The sequence below is a fragment of the Calypte anna genome, chromosome 8 (genome assembly GCF_003957555.1).
Source record: "Calypte anna isolate BGI_N300 chromosome 8, bCalAnn1_v1.p, whole genome shotgun sequence".
NCBI classification, from domain to species: domain Eukaryota; kingdom Metazoa; phylum Chordata; class Aves; order Apodiformes; family Trochilidae; genus Calypte; species Calypte anna.
In genome coordinates this window covers 8,133,897-8,154,861 of record NC_044254.1, presented here as the reverse complement: position 1 = coordinate 8,154,861, position 20,965 = coordinate 8,133,897, and the positions used below count along the sequence as shown (strand labels likewise).

General features: G+C 41.0%; 1 protein-coding gene across 1 annotated transcript in view; it reads right to left on the bottom strand.

Moving 5' to 3' along the window:
• The window catches only part of CRB1 (crumbs cell polarity complex component 1), a 100,819-nt gene that overhangs the window by 53,240 nt on the left and 26,614 nt on the right, over positions 1–20,965 (bottom strand). Inside the window, exons 2-5 of the mRNA XM_030455437.1 lie at positions 13,641–14,225; positions 8,142–8,337; positions 4,582–4,721; positions 2,739–2,921 (exon numbers count right to left, since the gene is read on the bottom strand). Coding sequence (XP_030311297.1) covers positions 2,739–2,921; positions 4,582–4,721; positions 8,142–8,337; positions 13,641–14,225 — 1,104 coding nt within the window. The remainder of the gene's footprint in view (positions 1–2,738; positions 2,922–4,581; positions 4,722–8,141; positions 8,338–13,640; positions 14,226–20,965) is intronic.

Here is a 20,965-nt window from a genome sequence, read left to right as displayed (position 1 = left end):
ACAAAATTAGCAACTCTCCCTAAATGAATGATGTCTTTCCATTGATTTCAATGGCTTTTGGATCAGACCCTGACAATTCAGGGTCTGTGTATTATTATTTCTTCATATTATTCTGAACAATGAAGTATAATTATCATGTTCTGTGGGTGCTTTACTGAGAAAAGAGGTATAATAAAATATTGATGATAAGTAATTATAGCAAATATTTGTCCTGTTTCAATTGGAATCTGAGGTTCTATAACTAAAGCATGTGCAACTATTTGGGTCTTGAGGCTGGAAGAATTCCTGACCTGTGGCTGCAGAAATATAGGATTTGGCTGTCAGTGAGAAGCACTGATACTCAGATTAAGGGATTTGACCTGTTTAGGTTTTTTTTTTGGTGACTGTTACTTCATATAAATACAGAGAGATCATAATCAGGGATTGATTTGCTACCAGGAATCAGACTACTGCTATAAAATCTTATCCTAAATCTTACTTAATTCCGGATTAAGTATGTAAACATGGTTTATTTATTCTGAATTTGGCTTTAACTGAAGAAATTACCCACCACCATCAGAAGTGATGATTATTTTCATTCTACCTTATAGACTTTTGTCAACATTTCTGACACACAAGGATGCTGGGGCTCATATTGAGCACTCTCCATTTCTAGATTAGCTGGGGTAAGACGAAGGGCCAGAGGAAAAGGTGCAGTGCTACTGGGAGGCACTGGGGAGGTTGGCTGCCTTGTACCCAAGGGCTGCTAGAGCAAAGCTTGGGACCATGGGATGCTAAGTGCCAGTCAGTGCAATCCTTCTGTTTTCAAAATAATGTAAATATTCTGACTACACTGTAAGTCACATAGGCCAGCAAGAAAAGAGTTTATAATTCTGGCCCTGCTGAAGAACAAAGTCAGGGAAGGAGCTGACAGGAGCAACAAGATTAACCTTGTTTTGTCATAACTTTGCAGCATGTTGTGAAATGACATTTCACACGCAGCTTTTACAGCCATTCCTGTTAAAAATCATGTTCTTCCTGGTTCCAGCTGTCTGGGCACAATGTTTGGTAAGTAAAACTATTTTTGGTTTTTCTTTCTAATGAAAGTTATATATAGGATCCAATAGATCCGGGGATTACAAAACTTATATAAGGTTTTAAAAAAATGTATATAAATGCATATAAAATCAGCAGAAATTTCAGTATCCCAAGCCTTCTCACAGTCATGCTTTGATGAGTCCTGCATTGTTCGTTAAAGGGCTTACCTACTGAAAATAAATTATTTAAAATTAATATATTTAAATAGATCATGATGCTATTTTTTAAAACCCATTGGATTCTGCCTGTACTTTGTTTCACTAAGTCCCTGGGGAGTAAAAGATTCCTCCCTGTGAGTGAAATGAGCAGAATCACAACCCAAATAAGGCTAACAAGCCAGGTGAAGGCAATTGATAAGGAAGTGAAAGGATGAAGGATGATGATTAAACAAGGAAACATCTTTGGGGTTGCCTGATAGAGCACAGGAGTTTTTAAATCAGAGCAAGAGGCAAGCAAAAGAATCTCCAGAGCAGGACATCACTAGGAGGAAGCAAAGAGAAAGAAGTGGGAGGTGAGGAGGTAAGGGTGCTTAGGACAGCCTGGAGGATATCAGTAGGAGCCCCACACTGTATTCTCTTAGGCAGAATAAAAGTACAACAGCAACACTTAGTGACAGCCTAGGGAAGGACAGTCAAAGAGAAGGGATGGAACAAAAAGCAAGTCTCAGTGCCACTTTGAAGAAAAAATAAACAGGGATTTCTGATTGAAAGATGTGGTCTAGGTGTATTTTTCTATCTGGTGTATTGCAGATATCCATCATGCAGCCCACTGGGAGACACAGGAAAGTTTGTAAGCTGCTCAGGAGATGAATGAAACAAGAAATTGAAGACTGGTTAAAATGATCCAGCTATTATGCTTTTTTTTCTTCAGAAGGGAAAAGGGAATGGAGTTGACAGAAAAATAGTCTAAACCCAGAAGCGTACAATCCACACCGAACTTGTTTATGGCTGTGCTAAATAGCATAGGATGCGTTAAATGCAAATTTTGACACATCTTCTTTCTTAGGATTATGGGTATCTATAATTACCATAGTTGGTTGTGTTTTTTTCCTTTAAGAATGCAGCTATGCACACAACTTGAAATTAATTTTCATTTAAGCTGCAGAGTATCACCAGCACACTCCACTGCCAACTAGATACAAAAAAAGTTGTTCAGAAGCAGCAGCATTCCTGCCAGTTCCCTGGGCTGCTGTACAGAATTACATGAAGACAGAAGCACCGAGAGCTTGAGAGTTTTGTTGTGTAGTTGTTATATGAAAATACTCCCAGATTTATAATTTATTATTTTCATTCATGTGACCTAACACCGAGGCACGGGCGATTTCACACACACCACAGCACACCTTCTGACTGAAGTTCATGGCATCGTTTCACCAGATGCGGGGATGGATGCTGCAGCTTTGCAGACAGGACGGTGGCAGAGACCACGGCTCTCTCCGGGGGCCTCACACGGAGCCCTCTGTCCTCTCAAGACCCCCAGAACTTGACCACCCACCTCCCTTCTCGCTCACAACCCCCTCCTGAAGCCTCCATGTGGCGACCACCAGAGGGACCCTCTGCACCGCGGCGCCTTAAAAAACCCATCTTGCATTAAGGGAAGGCCAACACCAACCAGGCTCCTGCGGGACAGCGTTCCCGGAGCTTACCGTTCGGCATCCTTACCGGAGAAGCCTGGGGGGCAGCTGCAGACGTAGCCCTCGGCCTGGTCGTGGCGGAAGGCGGGCGGCAGTCCCGGGACGCGGCCGTAGTGAGCGGCCCAGGAGCGCTCCACGCAGAGTCCCCCGGAGAGGCAGGGGCTGCTGAGGCATTCCCCGATGTCCTCCTCGCAGCGGGACCCTGTGTAGCCTGCAGGAAGGGAAGGCATTTAGCTGATGTGCTATCCAGACGGTCCCGACCCGAAAAACATCATTGTGGATATGGGAGGCACGGGGTTTGGGGCTCTGTTACGCACTAAGAGCTTTCCTCTGCTCTTTCCTCCTTTCTTGGAGGTGGGAAGATGTCCCAGGATATCGCTGTAGTGGTGGCTCACTGAGCTTTGCTGTGCTCCACAGACTTTGGTCTCTTTTATGAAGTAAGGTGGAGATGTGTGGATGCCAAGGCACTGCCTGGTGGTGTAGGAACGCCCTTGGGTTCATAGAATCATAGAATTGACTGGGTTGGAAGGGACCTCAGAGATCATCAAGTCTAACCCTTGATCCACTACCTCTGCAGTTACAAGACCATGGCACTGAGTGCCACATCCAGTCTCTTTTTAAATATCTCCAGACACGGAGAATCCACTACTTCCCTGGGCAGCCCATTCCAATGCCTGATCACCCTCTCCGTAAAGAAATTCTCTCTAATATCCAACCTAAACCTCCCCTGGCACAACTTAAGACCGTGCCCTCTTGTCTTGCTGAGAGTCGTCTGGGAAAAGAGACCAACCCCCCCCTGGCTCCAACCTCCTTTCAGGGAGTTGTAGAGAGTGATGAGGTCTCCCCTGAGCCTCCTCTTCTCCAGGCTGAACACCCCCAGCTCCCTCAGCTTCACCTCATAGGACTTGTGCTGGATCCCTTCACCAGGACCTCAGTCTCCTTCCTGAACTGAGGGCCCCAGAACTGGGCACAGGACTCGAGGTGTGGCCTCACCAGTACTGAGTACAGGGAAGTTGCATGAAGTTCTTTGGCACCAGCCCCCTCCAACAGAGGAGGGCAAGGAGTATAAATTATTTGGTGGTTGTAAAGTCCTTTATCTGAAGTGTCCCAAAACTCCCTGGTTTCTGGGAAATGCTGAGGGTTCTACTGAATTTTTCCATTCCTAATGCAATGTGTAGTACAACGACACTGTGGCACTTACTCCTCACAGTGCACCAGGCTGCTGTATCCTTGGTAAGGACCTGGACATAAAATTTCCTAGAGGCACCTTTTGTCATAAGTCCACCTGCAGAAACATTCCAAAATCTCTCAAGAGCACATCTGGGGCCAGGAAACCCTTTTAGCAGATGGCTGGATATATAAGCACTGCTGGTAGAGGAGAACACGGCCCAGCTTGTTTCACCTATTTTGCTGCACAGAAGAACTTGCACTAGTGGTATGAAGGAGACTACTTTCTCAGTGTAACACCTATTGTAATTTTTATTCATAAACAGATAATATTTTGCATTAAAGAGTAAGGTTTTAGACTGAAGATCATGTTATGGAAGACTAAGAAGGGTCAGCTGCAACAGTGGTTCACATATCACATGGCTTGAAATATTAAGCAACTTGGATTGGATTAAGCAACTCAAATGGATCCCAGCTTTGATTTATCTCCTGTCTTGAGTTCATAGTGCTGGCACTTCTGCAGTGCAAGAAAATCAATCCTTAGCAGGAAAAGAGATGCTCTGACTCATGGTAAGTGAAGCCTATCTAAACACAAGCCTATTGAGTATTTTTAAGGCTATGTAGCATCACCCTTTTATGATATTAGCAAAATGATGCCTACTACACAAGAAGATAGAATGTTTATAGGAGAACATAGAGCTTACCTGGCCAGCAGTGACATGTGTAATTGTCAGCATTGTCCTCACAAGTGCCATTATTGTAGCATGGTTGTGACCAACATAAGGGAGTTAGGGTTTCACAGTGTATGCCCATAAACCCAGTACCAGTGCAGTTGCAGCTGTATCTGCAAGACAGAATACAATGTTCACTCTAGTTGGAAGTCAGGAGGTCTGGGCTTTGTTCCCAAACCTGTGCAGGATTCTTTGTGTAGCCTTTGCTAGCAGCTTGTGCAGTTGAGCCCAGGCTCCAGACCACCATCTGGTGCTCTAGGAGAAACCACTGAAATTAGGAACCAACAATGAGCTTTTTCCTTAAATATGTGGTTTTACTTGGGGAAAAAAAACGGCCTGTGAATTCAAATTGGGTTTGACAGATCATTTCTTGTAAGAATTATTGATCCTTTTTTTCTCTTCTTCTAATTTGAGGGGGGAAAGGTTTGCAGTTTCCAATTTGTGTGGACTTAACATTATTCACAAAATAAAATTGGGGAGGGAGTAAGTGTATTAGTATCCCTTTCTCTTAGAATGGTAGAAATTGAATTGGCAGAAAAATGATTTTTGTTCCTTGACAAAGTGATGCTTTTTCTTTGAGGAAAACCAGTATTTTATTATTAGGTTAGAATGAAATTGTCAAACTGCTTTCTTAGTTCTGATATTAGCTGTAATACCAGCTTTGTTTTGATAGCAATTTTACTATTATGGTTCTTGACGTAAAGAAACTAGTCTATATAAATTTACAATATGCAGGCAATCAGAAATGTCTGGGGGTTTTTGTTAGTGGCTTTTTTCAGGTGAAGTAATTATTACAAAATATACAAATACAAAACTCCTATGCTGAGGTCATAAGGTGTAAGGTTAACTTGTGAATGTCATAAGAAAAGATAGGCCTTTGCAGGATAACTGTGTTAAATGTGCATGTGTGGATCATCTTTGTCTAATAATTATTATCAGAAACAAAAATTTATTCTTTTATATCTTAATTTTATGATAACTGGTTATGGTACAATTAAAATAATGGGAACCAAATTGAAAAACGGTTAAGCATAAATATTTGTTGATTTCTATGCTTAATAACTAAGTCTTAGACTTGGAGTAAATATATGGAGAGGAAGTGAACTTGCTGAACTTAAGAGACCATCAGAATACAACTGGCTCCTTCAGTCCAAGAAGTGCAAACTTTTTACTATACTATTTAAGAGTACATAAGCAAAAACTTCTGGCAGGCCAGTTTATTACTAGTGTATGGATTATTCCTAAATCAAAATCAGAGATGACTGAGACCAGGTGGTATTTGAATTTAGGATATAAAAAGTTATGAGGAAGATGTGAATCAGAAAAATAATCTTCATTCCATGGTATATTCTCAAAACAGAAGTCTCTTTCTTCTGCTCTATTTTCCACACATTTCCAGCATGTGCCTTTACTTTGGTACTGTTCATCTTTGTGGTGAAAGATTTTTTTTCCTGCCTTAGTCTGTGCTTCTTTTTTCCTTTAGTCCAGAATCATGGAGCAGTGAGGAATATTCACAATTTATTGCTTAAAGTGAAGCCCCAGCTCTGTGCTTTTTTTCCTCAGGTATCTTTAAGTGTTTGAGACTGCTGTTGACATTCAGGGATTCTGGAGGGTGCCCTGCTTGTGGGCACCTGCTTGTAGATTGAGCAGGCAGATGGCTTTTTCTACTGAACCTTTTTTTTTTAGACTTTCTTTTTGATATTCTCACAATATGCAGAATGCAGTACAGGAAGATGTTCTTTTCCCTGGGAAGATTTCCTATGGAAAAAAGCGTTGGAGTATGCAGTGGTATCCTCTGTGCCCATGCTAACCAGGTTCCAAAGGTCCAACTAAGGCACCTCTGTAAATTGTTGAGTTTAATGAGAAATTAGCTCTTAAACAACCAAAACAACAAAAACCACTCAAAACAAACAAACAAAAACCCCACCAAAGCCAGTTGCAAATTATTGCACAAGTTCTACTTTTTTGCATTCATGAAACCTCACTGGAAGAATAGGTCTGAAATTTGGGAGAGAATTTTGTTCAGTGTTTGTATTTATGTCTTTAAATTCTAAATCTGTCACCTCACATTTCTGCAAGAGCTGGGGTCATGCACAAAAGCCTCAGCTGTGCTCTGTAGCATTAGTTAGAAAAGGAAGACTACTATTTAAAGATTAAATTCTTCATTTAACCCAAAAACTACACAAAAGGGAGGAAATTGCTAGACACCCTTCTGTTTTGAATCGCTTTGTTGTCTGACCCTTTTCATCATGTAACAAATGTGGAAAGAGCTCCAATCGTTCCTCAGGTATCCTGCAGTATTTCAAGCCAATTAAAATTGCTCTGACGTGTACCTCAGCTTTAAAAGTTAGGAGAAGAATGAGTAGGTTTAAGTCTGGCCTGAATGAGCATCCCAGTTGCTCACCTCGTGTATATCCTCAAAAGGTTTGCAGGTTACTAAGTGGGTCTGCTGTGAACTAGTGGGATGCAAGGTGACCTCCCTCGCCCTGCTGTCGTGCTTTGGCTGCACTGAAAAATGGGAAATTGCTTTGTCCTCTTCAGAGTCATTCAGTGCTGCTGAAAAGGAGCTCCCCAAGGTTGGTGCTGTGTCACCACACTGTACAAAAGCTCATTCCCAGAACATGTTCCTTCCCCTTCTCATTCAAGGCAAGCATGCCTTTTGCTGATGTGACTTTTGGACCTGTTTTTGGGGCACTAAAATCTTCAAAACTGCTCTACTAAAAATGGAAAATACAGAATGGAGGATAAACCTTATACTGGTGAGAGGACCACCTGCATAAATATGGTAACAATATCAATAAGTGTAATAATAATAACAGTAACAACTGAGCTCAGATAAGGGGTTTTGGTTTAAGAATCTCATGTTGGGTATGCAAAGCCAGTGTTGGTGAATGGATGCTGGAGCTCTGGCTGCCTGAGCTGTGCTTGGACCTCTGTGTAGGGCTCTTCACAGCTTCCATGTATTCTCCATTTTTTCTTTTTTTTTTTTTGGACTTTGCCCATGGGCTGCAGGAAGTGTCCTGTATGCCTGTAAAGTTCCTGACACATTTCCTAATGCTTTGGATTATTATGGTTACTGTTACTGCAGTTTTCCTCTGCCTCCTTTCTCTAATGCTTCTGGCTGGCAGTGTGGGCAGCTGCTGTTGGGAAATTCAACTTTATACTCTCCCATATCTGTATTGGAAACTAAAGTTTGAGTGTTAGAAACAAAATTTATCTCTAAATGACAATCCTCAGGGCCAAACAATAAGTTGTATATATTTAAAGTAAAAAAAAAAACAAAAACAAACCATGAAAAATGTACTCCATGGTCAGACTTTGCCATAAATATTTTTTGTGTGCTGTTGGCTCTGACACTAGGTTTGCATTCTTTGATTATTCTCAAACTGGAACTGAGATCAGTGTAGGACCAAGGAGTAAAATCCACAATCTGAAATGAAACCAGGCAGGTGGGAGGCTCTTCCACCATGTCCATCTGCTAATAGCTAATAAATAGCACCTCCCATGTGAGTGACCCAGCTGTAGGAACATACCCATTGGCATCATCCAGACACTCTCCCCCGTGGAGGCACGGCAGGCTGGCACACTCATCGATGTTGGTTTCACAGAGGTCACCAGAGAACCCGGGTGTGCAGGAGCAGGTGAATGTCCCCAGGCCATCGTGACAGGTCCCACTGTTCAGGCATGGCTGTGATGAGCACTCATCTATTTCCAGCTCACAGTTAGCACCTTCAAAAGCAAAAAAAAAAAAACAACAAACAAACCAAGCAACCCCCCCAAACTTAGGAGATAGTTTTGGGGATTTCAGCCAGGACTGTTTCCACGCGTAATCTTTTGGCGTTTAAGCAAATGCTGGTTTTCAAAAGGCACTTCCTCCTCAATTTCCAGTGCAAGAGTAGTTTTATCAAGGCTTGGGAGAGTTTACAAAAGAACAAACCACCCATTATTTGCAATAATAGGTAGAATAACAACTTTTTGTGTTAGCTTGAACGTGGAAAGAGAACGAACTGATTGTCAGATTACTAAAACCATGCTACTATCCTATTTATATAATACAGAAGTGTATAGTAACTCAATGACCTCAGAAAAGTCCATTTAAAGCTGCATAGTTAATTGATTTAATTGAGAAGCTATCTGTCCTTTACTGCTACATTTCTGTTAAGATTTAACAATGTGTAATCAGCCATGTTTGCAACAGGTCAGAATGTTGGAGCTGCTCTTCAGAGATAATTGATGGAACTAAATCTGTTCTGATATTAATTTACAGCTGCTTATGATAGTTGGCAGTTTAAATATACACTCCTTTTTCTTATCTCAGGCAGTTTAGGAGACAAAGAAAATTTCATTACAAATGCCTTGCAGCTCCTGCTTTGATTGTTCCACAGTTTTGTAGGCTTATGCACTTATTTAATATTTTGAGTAAAGAAGTAGTTTCGTAAATGGTTTTCAGGAGAATTTCCTACCTGAAAAAGAATCTGCAGCTTTTTGAAGAAAGCATCTTTGTTTAAAAAAAGAATAAAAATCCATTTTATGGATAAATATGTGGAAATAAAATACCAAAACAAAATTTGAGAATGCTAGCAAATAACTATTTTTGATTGGATATCAGCATTGAGGTGCAGGTTCATATTCCCAGTAGTTAAGAAATGTAACTGCTGTGATTTTAGGGAATATATAGTTCCTTGAGACTGCATCTAGAACCCTGAATTGGTGAAGCCACTGGTCCTGTGCCTCCCGTGGAAGGTTCACTGATCAGCAAGCCACTATTTTCAGAAGGAGCCTGCTGTGAGAGCCCAGCACAGGAACACTCTCTTACGGCTTTATGGTAATGTACATTACAGCCAGATATAGTGAGCAATCCCTCTGTGATCACTGCCCTGTGAATTCACTGTAATTGTAAACACTGTGTTTGCAGAAGTCTGTCTAGTGACCGTAAATCTGCCAGAGCTTGTTAACAGCTTACTGCGAACACTAAAAATCATGTGACAAAACAAGCCCTGTTCAACTCTCCCTTGACGATAACAGGAGAACACAGCGTTGTTGTTTTGGCTCCTGTGTTTAATCTGTCAAGCCCAGAACCTGCCTTCGGCAACGCTGCCCGAGAAGAAAACTTCTCAGTGTGCCATGCGTCCCGCCCAAGTGATACACCATGCAAAGGGGGGGAATTCCTTCCCAGCCTCTGCTGAATTTGCTGTCAGGCTTTCCTACATGTGAAGAAAAGAGATGAAAAGATTAGGTATGCATTTGCACCTCCAGGCTGAAGTTCTGTCATTTATATGCTGCATGCCAAATATCATATGCCAACCTGCCACAGTTACTGTGTGGGGCTACAGCAGCAAGAGCAAAGGTGTCCTGTGTTACAGCAGGCAGTGTTACAGCAGATATGTGTAAAACCACACACGTGGTTTGAATCGAAAGACTGGGAAGGTGGATATAAGTGCTATTTATAACTTTTGCAGTTTCTTTGAAGAGCTAAGATTGTTTCTTAGACTGCTTGCTTTTCAAACGAGTCCTGCTGTGTGCTTCTTTGTACATCCCTGGTCAATAAACGTAAATGCAGGCAAGGATGAAAGAGAAAGACAACATTTTCAGATTTCCCTGCCTTCAGATATATTGCAAAGTCACCTTCTGGTCAAAGTTTTAGAGACTCCGTGTATTTCCAGGTGGACGTGTGAGTTCTTAGTATGCCTGGAAATTGGCATCTGGGTCATCCCCTCTACTCTCCTGTGCTGTGGTGCTGTGCCTGGGCATGGCAGGTACAAAAGACTGTTCCCAAATTCCACAATCTTTATGGAGTAATCTTACAGCTAATGGAGTGTATCAGGTGGCTATTTTCTAGGCACTAGCTTTGAAAAGGCAGGAAGAGAGGTTGTGAAAAATTAGAGGGAAGGACCCTTTTGCACACAGGTCCTCACTAATACCACTTGCCTGCATGCACAGACATAAGCTGTTATGAGGCTTGCAATGCTGCACTAGACACAAGCAGAGAACAGTGGGGCTAAATCAAATCAAAGGTTTTGTCGCTGGGAATTTATTAACCATGACAAGCTCTCTTGAGATCTAAGTGCTTTCTGCTAATTTTTATTTTGAAACCCATTTGAAATGTGGCCAGTAACTGCTGGGCTCCTCTCCCATCACAGCCACGCAGTCAGGAATCCCAGCAGCAAGCTGATAACCTGGGACAGAGGCAGGAATGTTGGTTTGAAACTTGAAAGCTGCAGAGGGAAACAGACTTCCCACCTCACTGGCAATTGCTGTTGGATGGACAATAATATTTGCAGTTGATACCCACAATGATGCCTCTGTGAGCTTGTTGGGAGCCAAATCTGTGCTTGAGGTACACTGACCCATGGTAGAGGCTGAAGTGCCTCTGCCTGTCTTTGAGTGCTAAGATTTATTATTCATCTCCTCTAAATACTTGCACGGCATACATATTATTAATAAAACTTCACGAGAAATTAAAAATCCCTCAGGAATAATTTCCTCATACTGTATGGTTAACCATAATAAAAGGTATTGCACCAGGAATTAATCTAGCCCATTGGTACCTATTGTATCTGCCACTGAAAGACTTTCTCCTGGTTTTCGGAGCTGCCATGCACTCCTGATAGCACACACTCAAATGTTCCCTGCAGTGGCAGACTGGCTTCAGCTGTGTCCAGGAAGGTAATTAACATCCCTCAGCTGTGGTAATAACAGCCTCTTACACCAAGCTCTGTTGGGTGAATTAAAAGCTAGTGCAATTAGTGCAATGGAGGGGAAAAAAAAATGCATTTGATTAAGGTAGCCAGCAAAACTTCAACAAACCAATTGAGTTTCATTATTTAACAGCTGTGTGACACATGTCTTGTAAATAATTTTCACACATGCAGAGCATTATCATAGAAACTGCAGATTTCATGCTAAATTTTCCAGTCTTTGGCTCTTTGTGCCTTCTAACCTCTTCCATTTGTGTAAGAATTATGTGTGACATTTCTCAGCTATTTTAAGAAGTGCTGCAGCATACCAATCACAGAAAATAGCAGTCATAGTCCATGAAAAAACAAGTAGCAACCACAGCCAGTAACTCAAGCATTTGTTTAACATTACTGCTGTAGATTTACTGTACATTCTCAACCTACATATCAAGAGATATAACCTTTTTAACATCTTAGGGAAATGAGATGAGGCTGGATGACTTCCCCCAGTAATTCATGGTGTCAGGCCAGGATAATAATGGTTGGCAAGATCCCCTAACAGAGTAAATGAGGGGTTTTATGACCAGTGGGGACACCTCAGGGCTTTCATCCAGTAATCCCTCTGGCTTGCCTATTTAGTGCAACTCACAGCAAGGTGCAGAAAACAACAGCAAAGAATGCTTCTGATAAATCATTTTGTTAAGGAGCCTTTAAAAGCTGGTGCTTTACTGCTGAAGGAATAGTCCACTTCTCCTCTACAGAATCATTATTACTGGTCTGCTGCTGGGAGCAGTGTCAGAGCTGTATATCAAAACACTGCAGCTGCTTCTGCTTTGTATTTTGGACCTCTTCTTCCTTGTTTCTCTCCTCATTTCTTAACTCTGCTTGTGCTCAGTGGACAGTACTTGGTGACATTGCTTGATTTTTGGTGAGAGCAGAGAGCTCCAGCCTGGTAAACAGCAGAATTTCATGATGAAAGTGGAGCAACTCCAACAGAGTGATTTTCCTCCAGCAGTTTGTGTTGAGCTAAAACTTAATTTCTTTTTGTTTTGGGCTTTACTATTTTATTATGTTTTCTCTCTCTGTGTCTCTGAGGTGCACATTCCGTCTGCTTCAAACCGAGTTCCTGGGCTCTGGATCCAGGCCTGGACCCCACCAACAGTGCCAGTCAGACAAATACAGTTTCCTGAATACAACAGGAGGTCTGGGCTGGGTCTGATCATTGCAGAGTAACCATGCTGGTTGTTAATAGGTTTTTCCTTCCTTCTGCTCTTTGGCTTTGCCCCAGTTGTGCAGTTTTCTCCTGGGCTGGCCTGGGCTCAGGCACCCTCTGGCAGCAGCAGGGTGGTGGGAAGGTAACAAGCTTCCTTCAAATAACACTCTCTGTGCTCATGAGGAATATTAACTGAGGGCTGGCTTCCAGTGTGTGTTGTGTCAGACAGGGGAAAGCTGCTTTTTACCTCTGCTTCCCCTCCTGCTTGGGGATTGGGGGATGGAGCTGTAAACCACATTGCTCATTTCTTATTCATTTGAATCACTTGAAGCAAGAGATGTTTCCCCTCTCTCCCCCCCTTTTGCTGTATGAATCTTCTTTTTCTTTGCTTACCCAACTAGTAATCTATCACTAAAATGCCTCCCCTTTCTCCTCTTAATGATCCAGTGTCCTACCTCTTGCAGTTCCAGCCCTGAATACAGCTTTGAAATTTGAAGAGAACAGTTTCCTGCAAGGTTTATATACCCTCCAGTAGAGGAAGGAGGTAAAAAAAAAAATCACATTCATACCTTAAAAATGGAGCAACAAAAAATGAGATTAGAAAAAAATGGGCAGTTTGAGACCATGATAATACTTTTCTTTCTTTTTAACTTATATTACGTTCCAGTTGCAAATGATTCCTCTCTTTCTGGGAACAGTAGAGATGAGGAAGTTAACAAGAAATGTCTGGGTTTAAGAGTTCAGTTTGTCATAATTAGCAAATCAGACAAGTCTAATTAGATCTAATTTTTAAACTTGTGAAACACAGGTTTTGTCTGAGGATCAAAAAATGCACATAGCACTTTGTGGACAAGCATCTTGAGAACGTTTGTTTCTTTTAAATGAAAGTTAACATAGTCCTCTTGTATAGCTTGATGTTCCCCAAACTGCTTTGTATTTTTTGGTAAATGTGAGATTTCTTTAATACTTCTGAGATCAGTAGTTTACACTGGTAATGGACCAACATGTCTGGTAGTAATACCTGGTTTAGTAATTAGTAATTTAGTAATTATGACTAAGTAAGTGAGTGGCTGGGGGACCTGAACTTGGAACATGAATTATGATGGTTCTCCAAGATGCAAAGAAGCTGTGATAGTGCTTACCTGTGTAGCCAAGGGGACAGATGCAGTCATAGTGTCCTATCTGGTTGAGACACGTTGCCCCATTCAGGCATGGGTCTGACACACATTCATTTACTTCCAGGTCACAGTGCTTGCCTTGGAAGCCCGGGACACAGTAGCAGGAGTATTCAGCAACCCCATCCCTGCACACTGCTCCATTGTGGCAGGGCTCAGAAATGCATTCATCCAGATCCAGTTCACAGAGTGTGCCCGTGTAACCTGCTCTGCACAGGCAGGTGGGTCCAGCCAGGCTGTGCTGGCAGGTGCCCCCGTGTTCACAAGGGTTTGTGTCACACACACTGACAGCTATTTCACAGGTAGATCCATTATAGCCAGCAGGGCACTCACAAGTAAAGCTGAGGTTCCCAGCAGAGCTTAAGCAGGTAGCATTTTGGAAACAAGGGTTTGAGGAGCAAGGATCAGAGGTTTTATTGCAGAGCTCCTCCACGCTGTCCACTGATGGATCTGCACAAGGGCAAGGATCATCTTTATGACCAGCACTGCATGTAGAGTTCTTTTGGCAAGAGTTTGACAGGCACCTGGATTCATTCCCCATGCAAAGGGACTCTGGAAAGGAAACACAAAAAATCCTGAGGATGTCCACAGCCCTGAGAGTAACCAACAGTGAAAGAAGGGCAACCCTTAGCACAACCGTTCTTCAAAACCCAAGCTCCAGTTGTTGACTGTTGAGAAGAAAATGGGGCTGGTAACTGTGTGATGCTTGTAGTAGACTACTAAATGTAACATGAAAACAATTATGAAAGTATGAAAAGGTTGTAATTTCCTGTTCTTGCCTCTTCCAAGCAACCTATGGTCTGGAGTGTAAGGTTGTGCTTAGCACTATATTGAGAACACTGCAACAGAAAACCGATGGTTGTCAACAGATATCCAACAATATGGAATGCATTTAGGTATATTTAATACAATTATTTTTTTTTACTAGAAAAGGAGTTGAACCATATCAGTACCATTTTATATTCTTTGTGGTGGAACTCTTGCATTTGAGTTCAACAAAGCTAAATGATTGGGTGCAGTTCTAACTCAAGTACGGGTTCAAACCATCATGCACTTTGATTTACTTTCCTTATTATAAATAGTAATTTCACAGCTGTGCAGCATTTCCACCTCAAGGAATCTCCCAAACACCTAGATTCAAAATAGCCCTCTGAGAGCCTCTGAGGCTGGAGGACATGGTGAACATAGTTTAAACATTTCCTTACCTGCAGAAGCAGAGCTCCTGGGCAGTAATTAAAGCCACTTGGAGTTGCCTTGCTGCTGTGAAGACTGACAGACAACAGCAATAACTACTTCTCACTTCCCAATCAAGGGGAGGAGCTCTTATCAGCTTGCTCTGAGAAAGAACTGAGAAACACTGATGGATTGAAGCAGTGAGAGTAGTGAAGGATGTTCATTTAGTAGAAAAGAAACCAAAAAACAAATCTCAAGAATTTTGCTGTGAAAACTGTATAATTTAAAATAATTATTAACTGTCTCTATCCCAAATAAATGCTTTGTATTCAGAAAAGCATAGCATATGTACATAACTGTATACCTGCTGCCTTAAATTCAGTGCTAGGCATGCTCAGCAAGGCAGCAAGGTGCCAATTCCAAGTGCCTGAGGTAGGTGTGCTGACCTGGGCTGATCCTCTGAAGCGTGCAGCTTCACTGCCAACAGTACAGAGTGAGCTAGGCTGAAGCTTGTGTTGCTTTTAATGTTGGCTAAATCAGGTCTCCCCAGCAGCACAGACATAGGTGAAAAGTGCAGTGATCTAATTGATCACTGAATTAATCTCCCAGTATTGTGCTGGCTTTGGCATGACTTGCCATTGCTTTGGTATGGGGCAGTGGAAACAGTATTAATCACCAGGGCACATCCTGCAGGGTTTGGGAGTATTTTTACATATAAACTGACTAAAGGCTGTGGAGAGGGTGAGACCCATGGGATTAATTGCAAATTTTTTTGCAGTTTGCTCTAGCCTCTCTCTTGCCTAGAAGTCAAGCTTTTTAATGCTGAAGAGGGCTAGTGAAAGAAATCCTGGAGTTCCCTCCCAAAACTAGTACTAGTAAAAATGAAACAATGGCAGATCCAACCTCATAGACAGAGATTAATGGAGAGAAGAAGGAAGTAGCTATTTACTGAATAAATAACCTAGAAGCCAGGACCTTATAAATACTGACCTAAAAAGCCAAATGCTTAAGTATTTGAATTCCTGCTGATCACACTGGAAAATCTCATCTGGGGTACAGTAAGTTATATCCACTATATTTTTTTAATTTTGCAACTGATTTTTCATTGTGTTACAAAGAAATCCTCTACTCTATAGTGAACATCTGAATACCATCAGATTTCTAATGGTGATTAGTGATTGACATTCCTCAAATATGAGGGTAAAACTGTAGCCAAACATTTTGCATACTGCTAGAGAAAAAAAAATATACTTCACAAATAGGTAAAAAAAAGAAAAGCAGTCATATCTTGGCCAAGAATCTACGTACATAAATATAAGCTATCAAATAAAGCTTGAATGTTCTTTTTTTTTTTTTTTTTTCCCCTGGGGGGGGGTAGTAGTTCATAAATGGAAAGGACCAGTGTGGCTGGAGAATGAAAGTTTGAAAGTTGCATTTAACCAACTATACAAGGGTCCTGCCAACATCCTATTTTCTTCTTTCAATTTAAACTTTTATTCTGGAATCTTTTTTGGAAATAGGAAGAGAAGGTGTCTTCTACAACAGTTACTTGAAAGACAAAGGCAGAATAGTGTATGTTTGTGCAAACAGTGTGCTGTGGATGAGCTGGACGTCTCAGAGGAATTCAGACACATCTAAAACCAGTATCTAATTTCCTCCTGGTTCTTGGAAATAAGATTCAGGAGGGTGGACACCTCAGAGAAGGAGATGGGGCACTGAAAGGGAAGCAGCATGTAGAGATGCTTATCAGGACTGGGATGAGCAGTGCATATGAAGTCCTGGGACAGATCCCTGGCTGGGACACTGAGGATACCAAACAACTACTGGGGACTGTTAGCGGGTACAAACTGGCTGCTGGCAATGTATTTTATGATGTGAATTTTAATACATGATATAATTTAATCTATTCTTTTCCCTAGGAAGGGGAAGTGGAGGAGGAAAGCCTCAGAAGGCTTTACCAGCTTAGGAAAACCAGCTATGTAGAGATGCACAATGATAAGAAATGGGGAGGTTGGAAATGTTATTTATAGAATCATAGAATTGGCTGGGTTGGAAGGGACCTCAGAGATCATCGAGTTCAATCCTTGAACCACCATTGCAGTTGCTAGACCATGGCACTGAGTGCCACATCCAGTCTCTTTTTACATCTCTCCAGGGATGGAGAATCCACTACTTCCCTGGGCAGCCCATTCAAGTGTCTGATCACCCTCTCGGTAAAGAAATTCTTTCTAATATCCAACCTAAACCTCCCCTGGCACAACTTAAGACCATGCCCTCTTGTCTTGCTGAGAGTTGCCTGGGAATGTGCTTCATTGTTGTGCCTTGTGACTTGAGGTGTGTACAGGAGCAGTAGTACCTGTAAGAATAAAAAGCCCCAGTCTTGAATAGACTTGATGCTCATAAACAGGTACATTTACTGTGTCAAATATCTAATTAATACTGAACAAGTAGAATAGAGATTTATGTAGTAGCATTAGTATCAACTGTGTCATGATTTAAAATTAACTGTGGTCTGAAGGATTACATAGAAATAGTTTCTTGATTGTTTGTTTTTCTGGTTTTGCATGTATAACTAAAAACTGAGAAATGCTGAACTCTTTTTAGCTGTTGTCATGCTCATAAGATACCAGAGATGCAGAGGGAGACATATCTAGAAAGGTATGGTCTTTTCTTAGTAAAGTTTATCTTTATTTAATGCAGGCTGTTAGACCTGACTAAGAAAGCAAGCTAAACATTGACTAACAGGAGGAGAACTGGAGCATCAGTACTTCTGATTTAGCCTACCCTTAAAATGGTCATCCCCAGACGTTTTAACATTCAGTTTTGCACTGGGAGCAGATCATTCATCTTCATGTGGGTGTCAGTTGTATTTACCCCCAGCTCGGAGCTCTCACTGAAAGCAAAATTAAAGACATTGGCCATAGTGTGCTGATCTGCTTCATAGTCTGCTCCATAGTCAGCAGTATCAAGGACCTTTCTCCTCCTCTATACACCCTCACATGTGTTCTGCTGTTCCTATTTACATAACTTTGTATATTACCCATGTGTTTAGTTTCTTTTCTTTAGCTTGCAAATAAGGAACTTAACTGCAATTAATAGAGTGCAGTAAAATGAGCAAAACAGCATTCCTTAGGAACTTTTGCATCTCATGTTTTTCTTGGAACTGAACAACTTTAAAGAGCTTTCCATTCAGTCTCTCTATCTGGTTAAATTCTCTACGAATGAATGTTGAAGAAACATTACAAATTTGAAGAAATTACTTACAATTAAGTTATAACATTATCTAACAATTGCACTGTATGTGTATACTACAAGAGCTGAGGTCAACCATCCAAGTGCTTCTTAAGCAGGAACCACTGTTGAAATGAGAAGAAATTTAGTTAATTATTACTGCTTTTACAGAGATAAGTTCCATACAAACAGCGCAACTTGCAATGTCTCTGCTAGGTGAAACTGAAGCATTTTTCAGTCTGCAGTTTTGATTAGAACATAAACCAGCTCTGAGCACTGGTTAAAATGTTTTATAGCTCTCTGAGGCAGGAATGGTGGATGGAAAAGGAGAGAAGAGGAAAGAAAGCCCTAAAAGCAAAGTCTGTCATGAAGGCAACCAATTTGTCTCCAAGGTGACACCACAATGGGAAAAACATGAAACAGAAAACCTCCCTTGATTTTTTAAACTAGTATTTTAATTTCGACTCCTCTGGCTTTAATAAAATAATTTCTTATGCAGAAATTGCCAACATACAATTCAGTTAATCCAATGCTCCCTAGAAGATGCTTTTGTCTGATTTGTAGTACAAGTTTACAGCAAAGCATTAAAGCTTTTGGATTCATTCTAATGCACTATGCCATGTTTTTTATTATTTTTATAGCATTTGAGGAACACAAGAGTTCTGAAGGTCTTGGCAGAGATGTAGTCACTCTTGAGTTTTATCTTATTTGTGATTTAAAGGCTAGGACCAAGAGATTTGTTAGGGGTGCTATACAGTAGTTTTGCCCTAGCAGCAAAACTGCATTTCAAAAAAAGTGATTATCAAAGGGTGTGCAGTTATCATACTGTGGTTTTCACATGGCGGGCAATTCACTAGGACATTCCGATGTTTTTTTGGAGAAATTTCATGTTGCTAAATGACTTGACTGCTTCAGAAAGTCCTTGGATCCTTGACTGCCAGTTAGGGCATGGTTTTTCACATCTCTGGGACAAGGTGTTCACACCACCTCCCTCCCTGCCTGGTGGAAACTCAGTTTCCCTGCTGCTCTGGAATGATGTGGAAGTATGGATTTGGGAACCTATTGAGTAACTGAGAACTCTTTGGAAATGAAAAGGAAAAAGGCATTGCACATGGGAGGTGAACTTGTGTCTGATGAAAAGGCTGGCAGAGTTTGAGCTGATGGTTGAAGAGTATTCTCTGTTACATTTTCAGGAAGAGGGCAGAAACATTTCAGTGTTTTGAGGGTTGATTTTTGTTAAGGTTGCAGAGGGATAACCTGAAGAAGCCTCATGTTCTAGCCCTGATACACAGAGGAGCCGTTTTCATTCTTAAGCAATTAAGTTCAGTTCAGCAGTGACTTGTCCTGACAGTCTTAAAACTTGGATGTAGCATTAGGAAAACGAAACAAAATGCTGATCACTTGGATTTACACTGACTGACACTTGAGGTAATTATCAGTCTCTTTATAAACATTGGTACATTAATCTAATTACGAGAGGAATTACTGCCAAGCATTTTACCCCATGGTTAAATGCTTTTGATGCAGATAAGATGCTTGGCAATAAAAGTCTTTGCAGTAAAGGTTGCCATCTACTGACAAATTGTCAGTACTACTAGAAACATGCCACTACCTGCATTTTTTAAGAGTTAGAACTACTAAATGCGAGCAATGCTGCTAAATAATAACCGGTTTTTTGCTTTATGATAATGTTACTGAAACCCATCAAATTGATGTAGTTAGTGTATGAATAATTGATGTTATATACCTAACCAGCACTAAAAATGCATAGTTTTGGTCTGGTAAAGACTTCTTAGTAACCAGAAACCACTGAAGTGATACAAAAGAATTTTTGGAAGTGCCTGACAATGAGCATAGGAGGGCAAAATTAAATCAGTGGGAAAGTTAACATGAACAAGGCAGGGGTTTTGAAAGGGCTTAAGGAATCTGGCAATAGGTCTTCTGACTCCTGATAAGGAAACTGATGTTCTGCAGTAAATTGGATAGTTTTGGATGAACTCATTCTTATGTCTCTCCTGATTTTTTTATTGGCTTTTTCATTTGAATCGGAGAACTGAAGAGGTCATATGTGCATTTCAAAATATTATTTTATCTTAAATAGATAAAATTTAAAGTAAATTGATGGTCCTCAATTCTGAGAATCTGATTAGCAACCTCAGCCATTCAAAACCATAGAAAAAAACCTTCCAAACTGTGCTGGCAGCAAACGTTCCTGGCAGGAACGTCTTTCAACAAAGACTTGTTCTTCCCAGACATGACTCTCCCTACAATTGGTGAAATATCATAATCAGCAGCATTTAAAATCAACTTTCAATCACTACTAATCACATTGTAATGAACGAGAGTTCACCTGATGTGGCCATGCCTGCACTTTGCTAATCATCTCATCATGCCTGGAGGCTGCTTGTAATCACAATCCTATCAATCCTATTCTTCAAATGTGCCTTTTTTCCCTGAAGGAGAACTCTAAGCTTCACAGAAGCTCCCAACACTTACAGCTTTAGGTCTTTTAAATATGCTGCAGAGACTTTCTGACCCTCTTAACAAGGCCAGTCTATTTTCTAGGGAAAAAAAACCAAACCAAAACAAAACCCAAACAACCAAAAAAATCCAAACATTGAGATACTTCTTAATGCCCACATAGTCATCAGCATCGACACATTATCTGTGCTTTGAAGGGACTTCTTTTTTTCCTTTGCCTTTTTTTTTTTTTTTAAACAAAGGGTTAGTGCTTCATCCATTTGAATTAAAACTGGGAAGCTGCACCAGCTAATGCAGATAAAGCAGTTCACAGCAAAACCTGAATTTTTATTCACTCATATATTTTGGAAAGAAATGGATAGCAAAAAAATCCCAATATGCTGGTCTACGGCTTGAGAAATAAAATT